Source organism: Dermacentor albipictus, chromosome 1, assembly GCF_038994185.2.
Source record: "Dermacentor albipictus isolate Rhodes 1998 colony chromosome 1, USDA_Dalb.pri_finalv2, whole genome shotgun sequence".
NCBI classification, from domain to species: Eukaryota; Metazoa; Arthropoda; class Arachnida; order Ixodida; family Ixodidae; genus Dermacentor; species Dermacentor albipictus.
The window spans coordinates 456480558-456505885 of record NC_091821.1 but is presented as its reverse complement, the minus strand read 5'-3'; the positions used below and the strand labels follow the sequence as shown (position 1 = coordinate 456505885).

Sequence of the window (25328 nt, the reverse complement as noted above, 5' to 3'; positions counted from 1 at the left end):
GACCTTTATTATACTGCGAAGAGACATTGTTCACTTAGCACTTTGATCACTCTTACACTGACGCCATCACCACTAGCTAGAGGACGTAGTCACAGTTTAGGCTTGCACATTGTGGTTGAATTATTAGAATACACATTCGTTGGTATTTCAAGCAGAGCGTGGCGAATGTGTGAAAAGTTTGGGGTGGCGAAATCAGCGCTGTTTCGCTATGCTTTTGCACGTTTCGCTCATTTCTTCACGCTCTTGTAACCAAGCCTTTGAAGAACATCACTGCACGTCGTTTCTATTTCCCGTATCTTTCGCATTGACAACTTCAGTTTCCACATGTGCGCAACCGCTCTCGAGTTTCTCTTCGTCGAGAAACGGTTCCTTATTTCCGCTGCTGCAGCTGCTGCCGTGTGGGTTTCAATGTATTTCGAAACGGATGGTGCATAGATTAGACCTAGGCTACCGAACACGCGCATCGTCTCGTTCAGGGGGTCTGCGGCGAGGTCTTCGAAACGTATCTGGTAGGTTCTGTTTATCTGCAGTCGACGGGCGAGCTCCCCGAATGCATCCAAGTCTGATCGCATCTGGTCGCACAAGGCGGCCGCGCTGTCGCACGGCTTGTAGTTCGTGCACCAGCGAAGACCTCTTCTAGAAGAGTAGATGGCGCGCGGGTCTCGCACCAGGTGGACCACGCGAACAGACTGCGCAATGTCCGGGTTTCGCTCAATCCAAGATCCCACCTGCGACAAATAAAGTTACGTAAGCTATACGTGAACAAACGTAGCTTTCCCAATGGACGCCTCAGGTTAAAAAGGCCGAGCACACTCTGGTCGGCAGAGTGCACTCTAAGTAAACTTAACGCACTTAACGGCCGAAAGCGACTTCCTGTGCACGATGAGGGAGCGCGCACTAACCGCTCAAGCTTGGGAGATCGTGAGCGCGAGCTCGCGCGTGCTGCGGCTTCCGGCATGGTGACGTGTTTCCGCCCTCCACTCACTTTCACCCCTTCAATGCGCAATTGTCGCGTCGCACGCGCTCTCTTGGTTTCTCATTCGCAGTGGCGTTTCGTGCAAATGCCTGCGTGATCTCCGGTTGTACGACTCGTTGACGCACAATCTAATAGTTTTTCCTCGCGACTGGTTGGCCAGACATTTTGTTTAGTGCGTAATTCTGTACGCCTCGAATCATTATAATTTTCGTCCTACTACAGTGTGAAATGAATTCCTACAGTCGTCATACCGCGGAGCAGAACTAATCCGCGTTGTGCGGTATCTCTGGTAGCATTGCGAACGGACTGCATCATAAACGTGAACCGCTGTTGCGGCCTCTGTCGCTCCGCATGAAATTCATCGTGCTCCATATCGTCGGTCGAGCATTGCGGCAGGTTGCAAGCGGTGCCATCTTCACAAAGGACGATAAACGCGATAGCGCATGCGCAAGCATCATAACACTGGTCAGATGACGCGTTGGTGTTGCCGGGCGCAGTCGTTTAATATCTTCGTGAAGCTACGATCCACAGGCGTCCCCGAGTGCATTCGAGTGCGCAACTTTTTAGTTAGGTGCCTGCTAACCTAACGCGCCCAATTTGATGTGACAGAATCACTGCTTCATCTTTCTTGAATTTCCAGCGGCGGCGCCATGCCAGGGTTTGTGCACATTTATGGTTTAAACAAGCAGTTTTCAACACAATTCTGGTTCAGCTCCACGGAACTTCCAGGAAAATGTAGCGCTTTAACGGAAACATTAAGACTTGCAATAGCCACCAAATACTTTGGACCCCCCAGCTGGCATCGGTTTTGGTACGCTTTCAAAACGTTTGGCGAACAAGCTGCAATCCTTCATGCAAAAGGAATATATGCACATATGGTAGAGACATCAAGCGTGTTTTTCATCTTTCGACACACCTAGAATATGTATGTAGTTTCCTACGGGAGAGAATACTAACACAATTAGATATTGAAATCATCATCATCAGCCTAGTTACGCCCACTGCAGGGCAAAGGCCTCTCCCATACTTCTCCAACTACTGCGGTCATGTACTAATTGTGGCCATGTTGTCCCTGCAAACGTCTTAATGTCATCCGCCCACCTAACTTTCTGCCGCCCCCTGCTACGCTTCCCTTCCCTTGGAATCCAGTCCGTAACCCTTAATGACCATCGGTTATCTTCCCTCCTCATTACATGTCCGGCCCATGCCCATTTCTTTTTCTTGATTTCAACTAAGATGTCATTTACCCGCGTTTGTCGCCTTACCCAATCTGCTCTTTTCTTATCCCTTAACGTTACACCGATCATTCTTCTTTCCATAGCTCGTTGCGTTGTCCTCAATTTCAGCAGAACCCTTTTCGTAAGCCTCCAGGTTTCTGCCCCATATGTGAGTACTGGTAACACACAGCTGTTATACACTTTCCTTTTCAGGGATAGTGGCAACCTGCTGTTCATGATTTGAGAAAGCCTGCCAAACGCACCCCAGCCCATTCTTATTCTTCTGGTTATTTCAGTCTCATGATCCGGATACGTGGTCACTACCTGCCCTAAGTAGATTTATTCCCTTACCACTTCCAGAGCCTCGCTACCTATCGTAAACTGCTGTTCTCTTCCGAGACTGTTAAACATTACTTTAGTTTTCTGCAGATTAATTTTAAGACCCACCATTCTGCTTTGCCTCTCCAGGTCAGTTAGCATGCATTGCAATTGGTCTCCTGAGTTGCTAAGCAAGGCAATATCATCAGCGAATCGCAAGTTGCTAAGGTATTCTCCATCAACTTTTATCCCCCATTCTTCCCACTCCAGATCTCTGAATACCTCATGTAAACATGCGGTGAATAGCATTGAAGAGTTCGTATCTCCTTGTCTGACGCCTTTCTTTATAGGGATTTTGTTGCTTTCTTTGTGGAAGACTACGGTGGCTTTCGAGCCGCTATAGATATCTTCCAGTATTTTTACATATGGCTCATCTACACCCTGATTCCGTAATGCCTCCATGACTGCTGAGCTTTCGACTCAATCAAACGCTTTGTCGTAATCAATGAAAGCTATATATAAGGGTTGGTTATATTCTGCACATTTTTCTATCACCTGATTGATAGTGTGAATATGGTTGAGTAGCCCTTACGGAATCCTGCCTGGTCCTTTGGTTGACAGAAGTCTAAGGTGTTCCTGATTCTATTTGCGATTACCTTAGTAAATACTTTGTAGGCAATGGACAGTAAGCTGATCGGTCAATAATTTTTCAAGTCTTTGGCGTCCCCTTTCTTATGGATTAGGATTATGTTAGCGTTCTTCCAAGATTCCGGTACGCTCGAGGTTATGAGGCATTGCGTATACAGGGTGGCCAGTTTCTCTAGAACAATCTGACCACCATCCTTCAACAAATCTGCTGTTACCTGATCCTCCCCAGCTGCCTTCCCCCTTTGCATAGCTCCTAAGGCTTTCTTTACTTCTTCTGGCCTTACCTGCGGGATTTAGAATTCCTCTAGGCTATTCTCTCTTCCACGATCGTCGTGGGTGCCACTGGTGCTGTATAAATCTCTGTAGAACTCCTCAGCCACTTGAACTATCTCATCCATATTAGTAACGATATGGCCGGCTTTGTCTCTCAACGCATACATCTGATTCTTGCCTATTCCTAGTTTCTTCATCACTGTTTTTAGGCTTCCTCTATTCCTGAGAGCCTGTTCAGTTCTATCCATATTGTAGTTCTTGATGTCCGCTGGCTTACGCTTGTTGATTTACTTAGAAAGTTCTGCCCGTTCTATTCTAGCTGTAGGGTTAGAGGCTTTCATACATTGGAGTTTCTTGATCAGATCTTTTGTCTCCTGCGATAGCTTACTGGTTTCCTGTCTAACGGCGTTACCACCGACTTCTAGTGCGCACTCCTTAATGATGCCAATGAGATTGTCGTTCATTGCTTCAATACTAATGTCCTCTTCCTGAGTTAAAGCCGAATACCTGTTCTGTACCTTGATCCGGAATTCCTCTAGTTTCCCTCTTACCGCTAACTCATTGATTGGCTTCTTGTGTACCAGTTTCTTCCGTTCCCTCCTCAAGTCTAGGCTAATTCGAGTTCTTACCATCCTATGGTCACTGCAGCGTACCTTGCCGAGCACGTCTGCATCTTGTATGATGCCAGGGTTCGCGCAGAGTATGAAGTAGATTTCATTTCTAGTCTCACCATTCGGGCTCCTCCATGTCCACTTTCGACTAACCCGCTTGCGGAAAAAGGTATTCATTATCCGCACATGATTCTGTTCTGCAAACTGTTCTAATAACTCTCCTCTGCTATTCCTAGAGCCTATGCCATATTCCCCCACTGACTTGTTCCCAGCCTGCTTCTTGCCTACCCTGGCATTGAAGTCGCCCATCAGTACAGTGTATTTTGTTTTGACTTTACCCATCGCCGATTCCACGTCTTCAGAAAAGCTTTCGACTTCCTGGTCATCATGACTGCATGTAGGGGCATAGACTTGTACCACCTTCAATTTGTACCTCTTATTGAGTCTCACAACAAGACCTGCCACCCTCTCGTTAATGCTATAGAATTCCTGTATGTTACCAGCTATTCCTTATTAATCAGGAATCCGACTCCTAGTTCTCGTCTCTCCGCTATGCCCTGGTAGCACAGTACGTGCCCGCTTTTTAGCACTGTATATGCTTTTTTTGTCCTCCTAACCTCACTTAGCCCTATTATATCCCATTTACTACCCTCTAATTCCTCCAATAACACTGCTAGACTCGCCTCACTAGATAACGTTCTAACGTTAAACGTTGCCAGGTTCAGATTCCAATGGCGGCCTGTCCGGAGCCAGGTATTCTTAGCACCCTCTGCAGCGTCACAGGTCTGACCGCCGCCGTGGTCAGTTGCTTCGCGGCTGCTGGGGACTGAGGTCCGGGGTTTGATTGTTGTATTCATATGGGAGGTTGTGGCCAAGTACTGCACCAGGGTGGCCAATCCTGCTCTGGTGAGTGAGTGCGTTACCGGTTCTGGTCGCCGGGATGAGGCCGCACTCCAGGCCTGTTAGTGCAATTTTCTCAACACACGTTTTTTGTATTTTCCGGTGGAGAATTGCGTGGCACCGGGATTTGCACCACGGTCCTCTTGCCCGGGAGACGGATACTCTACCGTCCCCACAGTAGTTAAATTAAAAAATAAAATTATGGGGTTTTACGTGACAAAACCACTTTCTGATTATGAGGCACGCCGTAGTGGGGGACTCCGGAAATTTCGACCACCTGGGGTTCTTTAACGTGTACCTAATTCTAAGTACACGGGTGTTTTCGCATTTCGCCCCCATCGAAATGCGGCCGCCGTGGTCGGGATCCGATCCCGCGCCCTCGTGCTCAGCAGTCTAACACCATAGCCACTGAGCAACCGCGGCGGGTCCCGCAGGAGTTGTACGCCTCATCTAACCTACAGTGGTGCACTATTTCATCAGTCAAGGTTGACCAATCTGAGCTCCGTTATACTGCACGGATTGCACTCGGCTAGAGAACCTGGTATTTATGACTTGCACATGTGTCGCCATAATTAGTTGAGGATGTATATAACTTTTTAAGGAGGGTTCCCGTAGAGTCATAAAATAAGGAAAATACATTAAAAAGAAAGAAAAAAAGAAAAAAAAGGGGGAAAAGGAACATGATAGGTGATTTGAACTCATGACCCTTGGATGTTGCCCGGAAAGGCCCTAGGTTACTTTCAAGCGCCATAGCTCCTGCTCCGAGCCTAATACTTACGTGGAAAGGGACTGATGTTGTCGGCGACATTCGACAGTCCGAGTGGTTGGAAGGCATAATTTCTTGGGAAAATGGGGGGGGGGGGGGCAAGATGAGGAGGGAAATTTGCGCTCACCGAGAGGGCATCGTCAGCAGGAGACCACCACAAGGCACCTTACTGAGATGTGGGGAGCTTCGCGGCCGGAACGAAGCCTCCCTTCTCCGCCGGCCAAGAGGGGAAAACGCGCTTTCCGATCGCTCAACGTTGCGAGGACATAGTAGTATAGCTCTAGCGTCTAGGAAAAGCTTAAACTGGTGCGAGGGCGGCACGCATAGCGTGGGAAGCTAGCCGCCAGAATAGCTATCTCAACGACTGCTGCTGACGAGGGCGGAATACCTTCGTGTAATTATAATAACCCTAATTGGACTACTTTCGAAAGAACAAAAAAGAAGCAAGCAAACGGCCCAGAAGGCTATACTACGAGAGCTATGACTGATAACTTTCTATATATATATATATATATATATATATATATATATATATATATATATATATATATATATATATATATATATATGTATTCATCTCATCTATGGGATCGCATGCGCGCGTTGTTGCTTTGTCTCTGCGTGTATTAGTGAAGAGAGCCAGTTTAAGGGCGGGGAAGAATGAAGGAAAGGAAAGCAATATTGCCGCGCCGTGGTTTTAAAGCGCACCCGTGGTGGAGAAACGGAAGGCGATATAAGTGTGCGTGGCCATGATACGCACACGACCAACTGCCTTAAGTTATTTAGACTCGTGGGGAAAGCTTCGTGAACAAACTATAACACGGCAATCAGCACTCGAATACGGCGAGAGAAATTATTGACACATGGAAAATTCCCTTGAAATAAATATGGTTTGCGAGACAAATGCTTGTAAGTATTGAACCTCTTAAAAGATGAGGGGGGAAATTTGCGCTCACCGATAGGGCATCGTCAGCACGAGACCACCACCAGGCACCTTACTGAGATGTGGGGAGCTTCGCGGCCGGAACGAAGCCTCCCTTTTCCGCCGGCCAATAGGGGAAAATGCGCTTTCCGATCGCTCAAGGTTGCGCGGACATAGTACTATAGCTCTAGCATGGATATAAATGCGTGGATATGAATGTTTTGGGGTACCGAACATAAGTCTGCCAGTATGCAGGAGAAGCTAGAATAAAGCTTCATAACAATGTCATTGGGAATACCATACGGCTTTTCGCAGCAAGCCATCCTTTTCACAATAAAGCACCTGAAAGATACACTGAAACTGCTGCACATCATTTTACCACTAGTCGCGAAGTCAACTACGGCCTGTGATGCAACTACGCCGCCCACCGCGAGATAAGTGGTCCTTGTAGGTAAAAGGGTAAAGGCTGGCACTGTCTTCTGCAAACCTTGCGGGAGCATGGCTCAGCACCAGCAAGGGGGTTGCAAATGGGAGTGAAGTAGATAGAAGGAGGGAGAAAGGTAGAAAGTCACCACGGCAGCTGCTGAGCAGCCCGGCCGGGAAGGCGTGGTGGATTCGACTGGAGGAGTGGACTGGTGATAGACCATAGGAGGTCGTCTATCGCCAGTCCACTCCTCCGGTCGGAGAACCACTCACAAAGATAGGCCATGTCCTCCCCTCTGACGCTATTAATGCGCGACTAGCAGCGTGCGACTCTACTGACTGCATCCTTAGCGGTGTATAACCCATAGACTAATTGTCTAACGGATCGGTTGAAGCGCATTCTCTGTGACTGGCTCACACTGTACGACGCATCCGACCATTTCAATTGGGAAGCAATCTTCCGTTTTGTCGCGTACGCGTATTACACCGCCACTCAGAACACCACGTGTTTCTCACAGTTTTCTGTTTTTCGATGGACGTGAAACATCCTCTACTTTCGACACCGTAGTTCGGTATCAGCCGGACGTCCGTAGATTTACGCTTTTCAGATAATTCTCAACAAGCAGAATATTGCTGTCAACTAGCTCACTCATTCGCGACCCATACCGAAGGCATCCAAAAAGATGCCGTGACCACGCTCAGCTTGCAGAGACCTTCACCGTGTATTATATTTTCTGGCTTCGGCTGACATTCTACTCTGTAGAACACACTCTAAAGCTTCCTCCGAAATATCTGGCTCCGTTCCAATTCATTGAGCTTACAGCGCCTGTGAACTATGTGGTCGAACCGGTGACCTCATCGTCGGACAAACGCTGTCGTGGTGGCGAGGCGGTTCACATCAGCCGCCAAAAGACGTACCCCGATCCTCTCACCATGTAATTACCTTAAGTCGCCAGAAAGGCTCATTTTAGCCGCCAGGAAATTGTAGCAGAAAGGACGATGGGAATCTGTGGGCACTGCCATCATTTTGGTGCGAGACACGAGCTCGTGTTCTTGATGCAAAAAGTTACAACTGCTCCTTCAGAGATTGCTTCGATCTTCTTCAAGAGTTTTAATCGATCTCCCTCCCATAATTGGAAATAGGAGCAAAAATAGCGCAAGGCAGGCCTACTGAAGGTAAGGTTCCCTGTTAGCTGTACGGTGGTCTATTAGAGTTGCAGAACCAGGTGGGGTGATGAAACTAGAAAATTTGTTTGCATAACTTGTAATCAGCTATTGCAAGACTGGGATAACTGTGGATCACTAGGAGAGGTCTTAGTTCTGCAGTTGACATGAATAGGTGGCCGATGATAATAACGATGACATCATGATTGTTCATGCTTTTGTGTGCTAAATATTTTGATGGCATAATTTCACTTGTATTGCCCATTCAGCCCAGGGTTGACGAAGGCTGGCATTACTGTATACGTAAATGAATGAGTAAATAAACAAATAAATAAATGTCTGGTATGTGAAAACTCTGACCTGACTGACGCGCAGTCTTGTGAACTTGAAAACTTGCGTTTCGGCTCTTGAACAGAGAGCAGAGAGGTGACCTGGGGAAGAACAAGACTCTCCACCTTGGCAGAGATCGGCCAGGAAGTGGTTGTACTTGTAGTAAGGGGTGTTCTCCAGCCACACTGTGTAGAGCGGCTCAAAGCGGCACCTGGCAAGCTCGTCTATCAGACGGAAAGCGTGGCTCTGTCTTCCTGGTCGTATGCTGCCGCTGACAGTGAACGGGATAAGAGGCTCAAAGTGGAAAAATGTCCGCGGCGCTGAAGACAGCAATTCGCCAACAAAGGATGATCCAGACCGGTAATAGGCGACGATCAAGACTATTTTCACATCCGCTGCGGGGACGACGGGATATCTTTCGAGCGCCGCCTTAAACGCCGCGGGGAGCAGACTTTCTAAAGAAGATTCACTGGTATTTACTGACGCCATATTGTGTTCGTTGACCACAGCGGGAGCTTCTGTTGTATGTACACCTTCCGTGCGGAAACTTCTTTGTGGCAAATCTGCTAAAAAAAAGAAAGCAAGTCTTACATTCTCACGCAAAACAAAAGGAAGATGCGAATGCAGAGACCTGATATATATGACATTTTCATTCTCAACTACATTTGTTTCTAGACATTGTGCTTACCGTAGCTTAGGCTCTTTTCACCGCATCATTGTTTCTATGACTATATGATAGACGTGAGTTAGCAAAGAGCCGATAGGATATATGACTTACGAAATCGAATCAATTTTAAGCGGGTAGATTGGTTTTCGACTCTAATCATGAGAACATACCCATCGGGCTGTGTTTTCGCCACAAAGTGATAATATACCGAGTTCTCGTATTACTTACGTAGCTGCAAAGCTCTCCATGTATATAATAGGCTGCAGCTCAGGAGGAATAAGCTGGCTAATAGTAAAGCAAAGCATGTTTTCCACCGCATTGAGGCTCTGCAACAACAAAAAAACAGTCATTCATCAGGCACTGGGGCTTACATTCACCTTCGTGTGCGTGTACTTCTGAAGTTGTCGCTAGTGTCCTGTTTCCAAAACTGTAATGAAGTAGACAAGACATCGTCCGAGCCGGCCTATGTGATCACCACTACTCATCCTTACGTTGCAAGCAGTCACAGATTTTTCTTTATTATAAATTTCCATGATGCAGCGAAGGGACTACTACCGTCAGTCCAACGACGGCGACAGCAGAAAATTGGCCAGAGGCAGTGGTGAATTGGCCAGAGGCATGCGAGGGCCTTGCTTCTAACACCACTCCTTGTGGATGCTGTATCCTTGCATATAGCAGTAATATTTGAATACACGCTCTGTTCGTAACAACTTTTTCGGTAGAAGTAAGGGGTATGCCTGTACCTGCGTGTCCTTTCCGTCTTCGTCGCTCTGCGATGAACTACGTAGTGACGCTGGCACAGCAGCCACAGACACATGTGATACTTTTTTTAACAAGAGACGGGAACATTTTCTGGCACGGACGGTTTAGATGTAGAAGACCGGATCCGCATGCACGAGCGCGTAAGCCAACACTGTAGCTGGGGACCACAGACTGCCATTAGCCAACGTGATATTCTGCCTAAAAACAATGGCACGCGTTTGGCCCCAGCCGCATGAAGATGTTACAAGCTTGGACGCTTTCAAGGCGAAGATGCGTGAGTTGTTCGCCAGACAATTTGGTCCTCGGCAGGCCGCTAAAAATTAGTTGGGATCCCGCGTGCAGACGACCACGGAATCGTACGTTTCTTTCATGTAGGTCGTGCTGGGCCTTGTTCGAAAAGCTGACAAAAAAAAATGACCGAATCTGACAAGAGAGATAGAGAGAGAAAGGAAAGGCGATGAGGTTAATGAAATCCGAGTTTTTGGTTTGCTGCAATGCACTGCAGTGGGGAATATAGCAGTTGTAAAGACGACAAAAAGCGAGAAGAAAAAGAAAGATCGAGAAATAAAAAAGAGGAAATAGAATAGAAATACAGGCAACAGAAAAGGCGTTCCAGTCACAGGCGTTCACAAAGGCGTGTCAAGAGGCGCAGTACTGATTACGTGACCTTCTGATGTAATGCTAAGTCGCGTTGATGTTTCAAAATTCCTTTTGCAACAGAGGCTGGTCGTCCAACTAGTTCAGCTCGAATGAAAGCGATTGTCTCTGCAACCTGTACGCTGCGCACTGACAATGAACACACGCTCCAGTGTCGGCCACCCTTATGCGCAACGCGTAGGCAGTGGTAAACGCGACGCCCAACCATGGCCTACACAAAAGGGTCGTCTCTCTCCGGGTGAAGTTTCGGTGGAAGTCAGAGGCTCAAGGTTGGAAAGGTGATGATTTGGGCTAGTTGGTTTTCGAACTTAGACTGTAAGGCACAGTGCAACGCGGCACAGAAGACACAGGAAAAACGAGGCGAAGCGCCTACTGCCAAAAGAAATTTTATTGTCTGATACAAGGTGTTACATAGAAAAAACAAAGGAAAACAAATAATAAATATAAAAAAATAGAAAACGAAACAGTAAAAGGTGTCATCACCTTCACTGTTCTCTCTGCCCTTGCATAAGAATGTGAACTACCTTCTTAATAAGGCCAGGAATGGCCTATTTATGCATGGCAATACTTTACGTGCCATGCTAGCCGATTCAACGAAAATGCACGTTCGATCGGTCCTGTGTGTGACGGTTACTTTTGTGTTTCCAAACAGAGGGGTAAGTTCGCATGCGCTGTAATGCAGGGCTAACAACCTTCCTTTCCACTCATACCATTATTTGCATCCTCACGCAGACGATCGTTCAGACACCTGCCTGTGTGACCTACGTAGCAGGCGCAGCAGTTCAATAGGATTCTGTATGCGACCCCCTGCACAGAATCCACGTAACGGTTGCGGCACTTGACTTCACACTGTTTTTTTTGTTTCTTGATAGGGGTGCCTCCTTTGGATGCTGAACAAAGGTTCTGTGGGGCAGGAAACACTACACGCACATCAACCTGCTCACCGGTGATGGCATCATTATACAGATTTTTTTAACGTTTAATGTTTCTTTAATTATTTTACATATGTATTTTCATGTCGTTCTTGCTCTGTGTTTTCTATAGAAGACATTGTATCAGGCAATAAATGGAATGGAATGGAAAACTTTATTGAATTTTTTAAGGTTTTAGCGGGTCGAGGCCGAAGTCTTCATTCTTGAAGCTTGGGTCCTCTTCAGCCATGGATGGGCCCCTAGTCCAGGGCTCCACTGAGCCGGGCCGCCTCGCACGCGTGTGCTATTAGAGCTCCTTGAGCCTCCGCGGCTGGCGAGGCAGCTCTCCCATTGCTCCGCACTTGGTGTTTTGTGTTTGTGGAATGCCTGGTTTCTTGAGCACTCCCATGTAATGTGGTATAATGTTAGTTTAGCTCCACACCACGGACAGGTTGCACTATACTGCGTGGGGAACATCCTGCTTAGTATGTGTAAGTTGGGTAAGGAGCCCGTTTGCAGTCTCCGCCATCCTGCGGCCTCCTCGTTTGTTAATGCTTTATGTCGTGGGGATATTGATATCTTAGCCCCCTATAGAGGTTTAATAGCTCTGAATAGCTCTTCCCGCAGTTGATTGTGTCCCCTCTGGGGCAGTTGACGTTCCTGCTCGGCTGGTCATCCCTCGAGCTAGGCTGTCTGCCCCTTCGTTGCCCCTGATCCCTGCGTGGCTTGGTATCCAGATAATGTTATGTGTGGGTTGTTCCTCAGTGATTGGAACTCTGCTGAGGATCTTGAGCGCCGTGTTACTAATTCTGCCTGTTATATAGCTCCGACACGCCTCTTGTGAATCTGTAAGAATATTGAGGGATATTCCTGATCTATAACCTTCTTCCGCTGCAAGCGCGACAGCAATTTCCTCTGCCTCGGTTATGTTAGCCACCTCGGCCGTGAGTCCTGTGAATAATTCTCTTTGATTATTTACAACTACCGCTGCCGCGTTGTTTTTGTATGCTTGTGAGTGTAGGAACGCATCGGTATGTACTGTATTGTCCCGCTGTCCCATCTTCTTTTCGTAATACTCTGCCCTAGCCTGTCGCCTACTCGCATGGAGGTTAGGGTCCATGTTGCGAGGGTTAGCTTGTATGCGTAGTTTCTTTCTTAGTGGGTCTGGTATTGTGGCCCTCCTACTTTGTGGTTTTTCTACTTCCCGACCTAGCTTTGTCAGGAGCGCCCTTCCCGTTGTTGTATTGCTGAGTCTTCGTACTTGTGCCTTGAGCTGGCGTTCCCTTAGTTCTTCAAAACTGTTGCTGATTCCAAGTTGCTTGAGTTTGTCGTTGGATGTGTTCCTTGGGAGGTGGAGAGCTGTTTTATACGCTTTCCGGAGGATGGTCTCCACTTGCTCTTTTTCGGTTTTGGTGAGTGCGTGGTACGGCAGTGAGTATGTGACCCGGCTTACTATCAGGCTGTTGATCAACCTGAGTGTGTCTTCCTCTTTCATGCCATATCTCTTGTGTGCCACTCTGCTAATCATTCGGCCCACCTGTCTTGCTGCTTTGTTTAGCAGGCAGACTGTGTGACTGCATTTCCGGCTTCCTTGCAGCCATATGCCGAGGACTCTAACCATATTTTGTTCCGGGATGTTCTGTCCTTCTAGCCTTACTTCGAGCGGGGCATCAGTGGGGTGTCTGCCCACCCTGAGGAGATCAGCCAATAAAACTTCATTTGGCACCAAGCCCTTGTCCTCACTTTTCGTATGTCGCCTACCCCGTTTTGTGCTGCACCATACATTCTTAAGTGTGAATCCCCGATGTATAAACAGACTTGCATAAAATGTGGTTCATTCCACTCTGATGTTATGCTTTGGTGTGCAAGTAGGCAGAGCATCCTTGCAGAATCTGTCCTAGCCAGCGGGTACAATACGCCGTTGTCTCCTACAATACCTGAACGAGCAGTTTGATTGGCGCATTCATTGCGAGATATGCCACAGTGAATTGGTGGCTACTGGAAACTTATTTGATGCAGTTTCTTAGGTGATGTATGGCCTATGTGATTTCAAATACTAACTGTTCATGCGGACCGCAGAAATGTTGGATGGCGCATGAGTCACAGAAATATTGACTATTTCAGTCTTGGTTCATTATCAATAAAGTGTAGTGAGATTGGAGCGCTGCGAGTTCTCCTGCCATCAACGTTGTCGAGCGAGATGTTTTAAACTTGATAGTGGCACCTTTTGATGGAAACCTGACAGCTCCAGTAGAACTCTTCGTCAGGACGGAGCCGTCAATGTACAAGTATAAATCTTACAAGTTTTCGCGCAGCTTGAAGGGAATAGCCCACGACGCGTTTTATCTAGTTCACCTCAAGGAGTGTGCGAGGATCGACGCCATAGTTAAGTAATGCCAACGCTTTGAACAAGCGAAGTGTTGCCGCATCACCCGCCATTTCCGTCGGCTGCCGACCCCACCGCCACATCATCATGCGAGGACGACCCAGTCTCTACGAAGTCTACAACAACGTCGGAAGATGTCACTCACATTGGCCGTCGCTAACAAGAAGCAATAGTTCATACGGCTGTTCTTCGAGACGATCAATCAGCGGACCTTCCGACCGTGTCTCTCGTACAAGCAGTCGTCCGCGACGAGTTTGCAAAGATGGGTTTATAATTTGAAGCATGGTCTAACCGTTCACCCGAAGGTACTTCTGCCAATCCCACTTACAACCAGGTCCGCCCTCCGCGCTACAAAACGCGGCTGACTGGAGGACCGCAGGCGACCCATTCATGTGTTTCAACTGCTCTCGCGTCGGGAACATTGCCCGTCAATGCAACAGTCGCCGGTCGTCGCCTTACAACTAGAGCACTGGATCTTGACGCCGTTCTGAAGGCAACATTCGACGCTTTCCTCCTTGATCTGATCCACAGGCTTCCTATGCCTCCATTCAACACTGCGGATTTACCCCTTCACCGTCCTATAAGACCGCCGATGTATTCCACCCGAGTATATATTGCTGGTCCTCAGACAACTCTTTTGATTTCCGTGCTTGCGCAGTGCCCTCATGACCTGGTCCTCGGCCTAGATGTTCACTAGAGCTCGCAGCCTTACATACTTCTAGGAAGGTATTCTTCAACTGGAACTCCCTCTTGACGCCCACGTAATATCCGACGCTCCCAGCCGCTTATGTTCGGTAGAGTTCCTCAATCTGCCACCACAAGGCGCAACGTACGTCCCGTTAAGTCCCTCTACTCCGGACCGCGATGGTGAATACTCTGTTTCCCCTGTTCTCGACTTGGTCCTGACGCATTGTGTCGTCTTCCCGCACACTGTGGTAGCCGTACGCGAAAGCAAAGCCTGCCTGCCTCTTTTCAACTTTGCACTATATACCCATGTGCTACCTGCTGGTATCACGGCTGCCACCGTGTCGTTATTGCAGGAATGCGATATTTCGGTGTTAGCCTTCGACAGCCCTCGGAGTGGTTCAGGCTCTCTCACAGCCATCGCGCCGCTATGTGTTGATTTTGAAAAAAAAACGACATCTGCAGACATCCCTGTTGCAAGTTCCACATCAGGGAAGAAGTGCGTCACCGTCTCGACCGAGTACCCTGTGCGATGGGCCATTACCCGTCTCTTGCCAACAAGCTGCGCTACGCATGTCGCCGACATTCTTCATTATCATATCGTCTAACATCATGGTGCTCCTCGACAGCTCCTGGCCGATCAAAGCTGATACTTTGTGTCTCGCCTCGTCGCGGACATCCTTCGTTCATGCTCTGCCTGCCACAAGCTCACAACCTGTTATCACCCCAAACTAGTGGACTCACAGGGTGCCTGAACGAAACACTCACCGATATGCTTTAAGTGTACGTTTCCGCTGATTACCGCGATTGGGACGTTACATTGCGGTACGTTACCTTCGCCTACAAATTGTCCAATCATGGTAGCAGTGGCTACTCACTATTTTATAACATCTGTGGACGCAAACCTCCTACGCCTCTTGATATTTTACTTCCCGCTTCTCTACGCTAATCCCCTGCGTACGTTCGGAATGCCATAGTGTACAGCGGTAAAGCTCGCCAGATCGGTCATCAACGACTCACAGTGTCCCAGGTTTCTCAAGAAGCCGCGTATGACCATTTTCACACAGGCGTTTGTAACTCCCCAGATTCCCTCGTGCTACTGTGGTCTCAGTCCCACCATATCGGTCTCTGCGAAAAGTTGTGATCCCGATACGACAATTCTGACAGCGTGTTACGTCGAATCACCGAGGTTGCATAGGAAATTGAGCCAGTCGACGAGCCAGTGCCTTCTACGCGGCCGTGCTCTGCTCTCGTGCAGGTTGTGGGTCTCAAGCCGTACGTGACGGGCCTGTCTCTCCTGTCATAACAAGAGCCAAGTCGGCACTCTCGCCCGGAGGGACGCGGTTGTGCGACGACACAGTGAAGGGGCTGCTACTGTCGGTGAGACGACAACAGCGACGAAGTGGCCAGAGGCATGTCAGTGCCATCCATTTGTCGCGCCTGCATGTGGCTGTTCTAACCTTGTACATACTAATGAGTTGCAAATATAAAATATTTCCGTACCAATAGGTTACCACCAATTAAGAAAAAATGGATTGCGAAGTGAAAGAACTGAGCGGACTTCACTTCTCCATCCGCCACATTAATCTTCCGTCGTCTCGGAACCAAAGAAAGTTGAATAAGAACAGGAAATTTTCCATAGTGGATGCACAGGCACCAACAAGTTATTTGCTTTGTGTGACACAATTACTCTGTGGTCCCTGGTTTAGAGAAGCGATATTCAATTCAGCAGAAATTGTACTTTGTCATGTGTGCGACTCGGAGACTTTTAACCAATTACTGGCCACGAAATTCAGTAATTTAAACCATCGCAGAGAGACAGAGCTTACTTTGTAAAAAAGCGACGAAGCCTATATCCGAAATCACTGACATCCTTCAGAAGTCAACCTCTCGGTAAGCTTGTTGGCTGACAGAGGCGGTCGCTCTAAAGCATAGGCATTTTACTGAGACCTCGCATTGAAGTAGAGAACGTGAACGAGCTGGCGTTGTCACATGAGCAAATGTGCAGTACCTTGAACCACGAAGGAGTTCTTATCAGTGCCAAAGTTCAACTTGGCTTGAGAATTGAAGGAATGACAACATCACTGAAAACAAAAAAGAAAAACAGTTGTGGAATGATACGTGTCAAATAAACAAGCATCTCCGATTATGCGCATCGAAAAAAACATTGAAGACTGTTTACAAAAACAAAAGCGGAACCATATCTTCAGGAAGTGTTCACCCCCACAGTCCTTTCAAACTTCTTTGAAAAAGTACGCGATCTGGTGGTATTGGAAGCAGAATTTACTTCTAGGAAAGGCGCCAGATTAAATCTAGTTTGTCCATGCCGCTGCAACAGATATTGACGACTACGACGACTAAGTCGCATTTGCTCAGGAAGCTTTTGCATGGCTTATGGCATCAAAAATTGGGGGGTCCACAGGGAAGAAATGTGTGGTTCTTGATGGCGGCAACAAAGAAAGTTTATAAAAAACGAACCTCATCTCGGTAACGATTTGCTTGAAGTACGACAAGAAAGAGGAGTATGAGTACAGGATAGGGACGAATTGCTAGTACCTGCTTACGCCACAATAAATGTATTTACCCTACGAAGAGGCTTTGCTACAAACTCTGGTTGTGGCCAAAACAGACAAATTTTGGCGGAGAAGAGAGGCCGTATTCACGTTGGTGGTAGACACTAAGAAGAAACAGCGAAATATAGCTGAAACAAATGCACAGGAACCGCCTATGTTGCTACTCCTGATGCATAGAGCACTACAAATTTATTGCAGAACGATGTGAAACATCGCGTTACTAGTGAGGTTTGTACATTAAGGGTGCACTAATTGTACGCACAGGGCGATAAAACGCCGCTGGAGATTATTGCACTTCCAACCGCCAGCCACAGCAAGCGACTCGGTATTTCAAAACCACAGAGTGCCATCTAGTCAGGCTTGTCACCTACATTACACCCCTTCACGTTTTGATTTTACTGGCCTGAAGGATGTTCAAAATTACATTAAGCTTGTCAAAAGACACATTCTAAAGGCCGGCCACCATCCTAATTGTTACTCTTGTTACTACAATTGTTAGAAGGGATCTAATGGTTCACCAGTTTTGACGTTCTTTGGCAACTGTATTCTTTATTATAGCGTAAGCATGGAGAGGGTCCAAGCGTTCCTGAGATGTGAGAAGTTGTGTCCAGAGGCGGTATATTCCCCAACCTGCGATAATTCGAGCAATAGATTAATTCTCCAAAATAATATCACTGAGACTCCTGTGGCGTTTCATTATCTTTTACGCTAATTTCGTTGCTTTTTCCACAAGTCCGCTACCATTATTACGGCTTCGTCAGAGTTTTTCACCACGACCACCGAAATATCCGTCTATTCTCCTGAGTGTAATGCAATAATCCAGGCACTACGTCAGTGCCAGACATCTCAAGTACACCGGCAATAGTATACGAGGACACCTACGGATATACATGAATGCCACTGGCGTAGGCCTTGTCGCTGTGCTTTCGCCGTGAAAATTGGGCCATGACATGTAGGGTATCACCTATGAAATTCAGAACCTCACAATGGACCAGAAGAACAGCTGAAAAATCGAGAAATATTGCTTGATCATCCTCTGGGCATTTGTGAATTGCTGAGCCTACATTTATGGTCGTCTCGTTACCGTCGTTTAATGTCATCACCGACCGCCACAGTCCTTGCTCGCTGTCTTCAATGAAAAAACCCTCGCGCTGCCTTGGCCGCTGATAAAGTCGAGCGCAAAAGTACGGCATCTAAGTCGAGTGCAGATCTGGATGCAATCATTCTCACGCAGATGCCGTTTTCGCTCTGCTCTCTCACCTGAATCAGTGTCTCTCTAACCAATAAGCCGCTGCCTAAGCGCTCAGCGTATGCTCTATGCGTTCACAGATGCGGAGGGATCCGTGGATATTTCCTCTTCAATTTCTGCCCGACTGCAGTGCTATCTCGCTGTCGAAGTATGAACCTTTGGCCGCAAGTGGTTTTTCCGTAATTACCCATCTCATGCGCTCTGACATGTGAGCTGCTTTTCATGCAGAACCATGGAGTGACCACACAGCTGTGCTTAGGAATTACCGGCGCAAATCTACGGCATAACTTTTACTAGCGCGGCGTGTACGGCTGCGATCGCAAGTACACCCGTGCTTGTACCTCATGCCGTCAACAGAAATTGACTCCCTGAGGCAAGACCGGCACGCTCGGCCACTACCTTGCCCTTCACATATTTTCCACCGCATTGACATTGACCCTTACGGCCAAGGCCCCCAGCGGTACTGACGTAAGAATAGCTAGAGCATTACAAAATTCCGTACTGGCTCCTTCGTTTGCTTGTAAAATTCCGCCATACGTTTCAGGTCGTTCGACTAAGCTTCTGTCTATTTACCGAGCCGCTATGGCAAGGTCGGCGATAAACTTCCGGTAAACTGTTGCACAGCCCTCGACACATTTCGACGACTTACGGTGTACCAATCGCGATACCGTGCATATAAGCCATTTAAAAACATCCTACAATCCCATTATCGTCTCGTCACCGTGAGACGCCACAATGACTACTCTTCTCTTGCAGGGCCATTGCAATGATGAATAAAGCCCAAGCGTCGCCTCGCTATTGCCGCCTTCCTCGAAGTCATGCTAGGTTAGCTCAGCGCTGATCCGGCTGCGTATACTGCTAAAGATAAGTACACATGAAATGGTCTTAGCTTGTTCTCAGGCGCAAATGCAGACATGTCGCTTCCACCGTGATGTCGTCTTGAAATTTAGTGCCCGCTGGCGTCGCCTTTTTTCGCCGACGTGGTGGAGCCGCCGAGAAGGCCTCTTAGCTCGGCCATGCAATTAGTGGTGAATAAATCGATTTCTACACCCTCGAATGGTTGGAGGCCCTGCTCCACGTGTGTCGATCAGCGTTTGGAATGTCCTTGCCAAAAATGGACGGTCTAACACCAAATGAGCCCATATAAGATGAAACTTTTGCAGAACACCAGAAAGACGCGTCCGCTCCATGCGAACGGCGTGCAGCCGTAGCCATATCAGCCAACACCAAATGTGATGAGTTGGACGCGCGACCATGGATGTGGGTCCGAGTGCTTTATTTACCTTGCCTCAATTAATATTAAAGGTCGAGGGTCACACCCTCACCAATGGTCGTGTGTTGTAGTACCTTGGTGAACATCGCCTTAATACCAACAGTCACGGTTGCGAGCCCCACCAATAGTCACGGGTCCAAGTGTCTTAGATGTCTTCGCCGTAATCAACACAAAATGTCGTGGGTGCGACTCCCACCAAAGGTCGTTGGTTCGAGTGCCTTAATTAACTATGCCTAAATTGTCACCAAAGATCGCGGGTTCGACTCCCACCTAAGGTCATGGGTTTAAGAGCTTTAGTTAACTTCGCCTTAACACCAAATGTTGTCGCATACACTCCCACCAATGGTCGTGGGCTGGATTCCCTTTGCCTAAATTGCCACGAAAGCTTGTGGGCTATAAGGGCCGTGGGTTGAAGTGCCTAAATAACTTGGCCTAAATGATCACCAAAGTTGTGGGTTCGACTCCCACCAATGGTCGTGGGTTCTAGTACCTTAATTACCTTTTCCCTAGGTAACACCAAAGATCGTGGGTTCGACTCCCACGAATGACCATGGGTTCGATTACCATCATTTTTGGTTTCTATAAATTTTGGTGTTGCAACGCCAGGTGGTCATTCATTTTATAGCACCGGACACCTGACATAGGATGAGTCACTTAAGGCGTTCGCCTTAATAACAGCTATGCAGCGCAATATTGGGCTGATTCCAACATGTTTGTAAGGTTGATTTGGTTGGGGTTCCAAATCACACAGGCGTAATAGAGCTTCGACCATGGGAGCGTTTGGTAAGTAAGTATATTTTTCTGAGGATGGGATGTGACGCAAGTTATCGTGCAAATAAGCAAGTGTGCAATTAGCAACATTCGTAATGTTGAAAATGCGTGACCTCCACGTCCGATCATAAGAGAAGCACACGCCGAGATATTTATATGAGGGCAAGGAGGATATTCGTCAACTGCAATTGGTACAGCATGATGCGGAATAAGGTGGCCGATGGCGTAAATAAATAAGCGCAGTTTCCTTTGTGTTACGGGATTTCAACCATCTGTCACACAAGTGTTCGATGAGACGAAGATCCCTTTGCACCACTGTGGTATCGTTTTTGATATTGATGCTTTGGGTAAAACTTAAGCCTTCGGCGAATCAACGAATATGTAATCTTGAAGATCATTGCTATAAATTACAAGAAGTAAGGGTCCCGTAACCGTGTTTTGGGACACGCCTGGGACAACCAGAGTATTACGAGCTGCATCGTTGTTGGCTCACAACAAATGTCGATTAGTAAGGAAGTCACATAAAAATGAGTACCGTACCCGTGGACGCACTCAAATGAGTGCGTCGACGGGTACCGTATTGATATGAAGCCTGGACCCTACGATTACTACTGAATTAGGCTAGATGGGTAAGGAACGCGTGTTTAGCTGGGGTGTTGGGCTGCTAAGCAACAGGTCGCGGGATTCAATCCTGACCGCGGCGGCCGCATTTCGATGGGGACAACATGGGAAAACACGTGTGCTTAGACTTAGATGCGCGGTAAATAAAAAACCGGAAGCGGCCCAAATTATTCCGAAGCCCCCCACATACGTGCTTCATAATAAATTTGTTGTTTTCGGCACGTAAAAGATTATCTTTTTTCGTGGTTGTTGTCTGGGGTAAAAAAGATTACAGATAGTAAAAACTTCATGACATGAGAATAAATAATGTGTTCCGTTACTATAGAACTAACATTGGGAATGTACACAAGGAAGTAGGTTTTGCGCTATGACGTGGGGCTCCATTTCTGCACAGGAATGGCTTTGCCAACATTCCATTCGTAATACACAATGGCAGTCGCGAAGGGCTTTTGAAAAATGGTATGTAAAACAATATACAACAGCGTTTTGCTGTGCTTTAGTATTTCTACATTGGTGGAGTTGATTCTAGCCAATGTTAGCTTCAGATACTCAATTATCTTTATTACGCCTTTAGCTTCAAATGCGATATCAGGGTTATCATAGTCTTCAGAGTGGGGGATAATTTCGGAGAATGCTGACAGATTCCTGAATAAATACAGATGAAAAAGTCGAACTTAATGGTTCAGCGACGTCCTCGCTGCGTGCAGGAAAGGTCAGATCATCACCGAGAGATATCAGTAGAAAAGGTCTAGGATTGATAATTTGCCAGAATTTATAAGCTTTATATTTGTAGCATAGTCTTTAGTGTGGGTGAATAGAAGGTGGATTCAGTCTTGGCGCCAAGAGGCATAAATTCCTTTTCAATGTTGTGGAACCTACTCCATGCGGAATGTATGGTGATTGCTTTCCTAAGCAAAATTGTCTTCTCATGTTGTTTTTCTTAGCTTTTAAGTGATGGTAAACCATGGCGCTGCAGGTAGTTTTGTAACGGTGATGATGGATACGTGTGCGTCTGTTAATCCTCTAAATTTATCTTTAAACAAAGAGCGCTCCGTGTTGATCTATCGCGGTCAAGCTTCTTCGAAAGCAATGCACAAATTTGACTTGATTATATGGTAATGCTTTCGTAGTCACCATTATGTTAAAACTTTACTACGGTGTAGTAGTTCAGAAAGACAACTATCATGATCTACTGAGTGTTCACCGGAGCTATAGGTAGACGCGTCAACGGCGGAATGTTGTCATGATGACTTGTGGGCACGAGGTCTAATGTGATAGATGAATGCACGCGTTGGGTCGTAGGCTACGTGACAAGCTGAGATGGGTTAAACTTGATGCACATGTTAATAAGGATCCCTTATAAAGGTATAGTTAAACGCTGGGAGGAAACAATGGTTAGACGTTGTCGAAGGAATGCTGAAATCGCCGAGGAAGAGTAACAACAGAAAAGCATGCCGCAATTTTTAGCGCGATTTCCGGGCGGCGGAAGGACGTGCATGCCGGAGCGCGATTTTCGTGGACGCGTTCGTCAAAACTACTCGCAGCCTTTCAGCCGCGTGACACTCGCTCCAGATATCGCGCCATGCGGTTACACCTGAATGCGCACGCGGAAATCGCGTAGCCGCGCGATACATGGTTGTCATGCCGAGTTGTGGGCGCGAGGTCTAATGTGATAGTTGCATGGACGCATTCGCCTGTAGACTGCGTGATAAGGTGAGACGAGTTTAACTTGAAGCACGTGTTATTCAGGACCACTTTCGACTGTATAATTAAACGCTGTGAGGAGACGATCTGTAATGCTTATTGAGGGAAGGTTGAATTTACCGAGCAAGATTAAAGCTGGATCCGCATGGTGCAATTTCTAGCGCGATTGACGCGTGGTGACGGGACGCGGGAGTCATTTCGTCGAACACGCCCACGGAAACCGCGTGGCCGAAAAGAACGCGCCGAGTCGCGTTGCCGCGGCCACGTCCACCAATCAGAGTGCAGCGCAAATGCTATGTCACGCTATACATCATGCTTTACTTCCCTAAACAACACCAGATAGTGTTGCCCTCCGTGCATCTTGGCGGAAAAGCACGGCCGAAGACACGGCAAGCACGGCGCCACCGGCATGCAAGGCGCGTCGTGCCCGCAGTGCTCAAGCATGCCCTAGCGCCTGGATTCGCGCGTTCGCCGCAGGCCGTTTTTTCATGAGCGAAACGTGCCATGCACTTCAAGCTTTACGCTACGCGACCGTGTTATACACGAGCACAGGATGGAGCGCATCATATGAATAGTTGGTAAACAACAGCCACCTCTGGAGGCCCATAACACGTGCCTATTATATGGTATAGCTGGAAGGCTAGTGAACAGATGAATATGACTTCTAGATCGTCTTTGTTGACAAGTTCATGATAACGTAAGCTGTCGTGTGCTGCATTTGTAATCTGCCCACCCTTCTTGTTAACGCGGGCGTGCCAGTAAATATCGAATCTTGGTACACAAGAAATTAGTTAAGGGTTGTTAAGGAAAGAATGTAAGCATGTTTCGGTCACTGCAGTTATTCTGCTCTCGGTAGTGTCAGTGAGGTTAGGCAAAGAACCAAGCCTCGGGAAAACGCTCCACATAATAGTATGAAGAAAACACACAGAGTTAGTGTGCTTTCTGCACGGGCAAGTGCCTGTAGGCACGGTTGACAAGGAAGAACTTTAAGAGAAGCGTGATCGTACAAGTGCGTCGATGTTCCAACGCTAAACTTTCTGGAAACCACTTGAAAGGTTCGCCCTGTATTCATGCGAAGTCAAATGGTTGCTTGCTGGCACGCCGAGTGGATGACGAGTAGCCTTCAGAAATTATGTACGTAGAACCCTTCAGTTTTCTTGCCTTCACTCTCTGTACATTGCTTCCCAATTGGCCGGCAGTATCCACATGGTCATCAACTGGTTCTTGATCTCGCCGTCGCTGTTAGTGCCGTCGTGTCCTCTCCCGCTCAGTCGACCATGCGGCTGGCGTTGCCCTTAGGGAGGAACTATCCTGGCACCGATCTGTGCATGTCGTCAGCCTTGATCGCATAAATGAAGGTCTTCAAAGTGCCGCCGAGCGCGACTTTGACCCGATGGTTCTGCTTCTCCTGTGTCGCTTGGCTGGATACGCCTGCGCACTCCGAAAATCATCCATGTCTCGGCATCATGATGTTGCAGCCGCTCTTTGAAGCGCCGGTGCGAAATGGAAGTGCTCCACCTAGCAGCACCAGCAAGGGAGCTACAAAATTGGGCAACCGCACAGCCGCCCTTTGACCATTGCCTATTGCTCGAAATCTGTTTCTCCAAATCAAACCCAATTGTGCTCATGGGAATAAATTTGTCTGACGAATGACAGCGTTGTCTAGTCGGGCTTTGTTTTGGGAGGGCCGTTTAATACTAGCGCTTAGGTTGAACTAAATATGAGATTTCGCGGAAGCGACAGAGATTCATGTCGTTTTAATGGCCTTAAAGCTTGGCAATAACCCTCACGTGGTAACGTACGCTTCCGACCAGGAATGCTAAGGCATACGCGCCATTTAGCGCAGACTCCATTCTAAATGGCTCCCTACGCACCCCAGTTATATTAATATAGCGGAAGAAGTAACCACTTACCCAGTGTAGAGAACTTCCATCAGACAAAGATGACTTTTCGGTCTCGTCTAGAAAGCCCTGTCTCATCGAGGGCAAACTTCCTACGTGTACCAGGCGCTGTTGAATGCGATGTTTAATCAGGATGTCCAGATGTTCCAACTCGTCCGAGAATTGACGTACACATATAACCGTCTCGTTCTCTTAAGCTTGAGTTAATGTCAGGAGAAGGGTAAAATCTACTGAATGTCACGAGGCATGCCAAACAGCTGGGTATTTCATTTCTCTACGTCGTCTTTTTCGCCATAGCTACGCTTCATGAAGGAGCGTTTTAATTTCTCAGCTCCGCGCTGTGCCGCGTGTCTTGGGAGTGGCTTTCACGAACGCATACTCCTTTCGTTTGGAAATAGCCGAGAGCCCGATGTGCGACTCCGGTCGGTGCTAGGAAACCATCGAACAGCTATTGTGCACGTGCCCTCGCTTCAATGTACACCTCTCTCTGCGGGCAACCTTACACGCACTGGACTGAAGACCGTTCACCGAGTCAAAGATACCCGGACTGTGGCCACACCCGCCACTGGCTCGAATAGTGATCAATGCACTACAGCAATACTTGAAGTGCACCTGCTTAAG

The 25328-nt window shown here is 47.5% G+C and overlaps 1 protein-coding gene across 1 annotated transcript; it reads right to left on the bottom strand.

Annotated features, from left to right (window-relative positions):
* Positions 1 to 24841, bottom strand: LOC139059330 (carbohydrate sulfotransferase 1-like). Its single transcript, XM_070537584.1, has 4 exons — positions 24720 to 24841; positions 9444 to 9541; positions 9033 to 9111; positions 1 to 728 (listed from the first exon to the last, which is right to left on the bottom strand). Exons 1-4 carry the CDS (start codon positions 24783 to 24785, stop codon positions 228 to 230), a joined length of 744 nt encoding a protein of 247 aa, XP_070393685.1. The 5' UTR covers positions 24786 to 24841; the 3' UTR covers positions 1 to 227.
* Positions 24842 to 25328: the final 487 nt, after the last annotated feature.

Bases quoted from the DNA above. Each gene is read 5' to 3' on its own strand.
- LOC139059330 (XM_070537584.1), bottom strand. From the start codon at position 24,785: ATGAGACAGGGCTTTCTAGACGAGACCGAAAAGTCATCTTTGTCTGAT. The intron at 9,542-24,719 runs GTAAGTGGTTAC...TTGTTGTTGCAG, and splicing joins ATGGAAGTTCTCTACACTGG to AGCCTCAATGCGGTGGAAAA. The intron at 9,112-9,443 runs GTAAGTAATACG...TTTTTTTAGCAG, and splicing joins ATGGAGAGCTTTGCAGCTAC to ATTTGCCACAAAGAAGTTTC.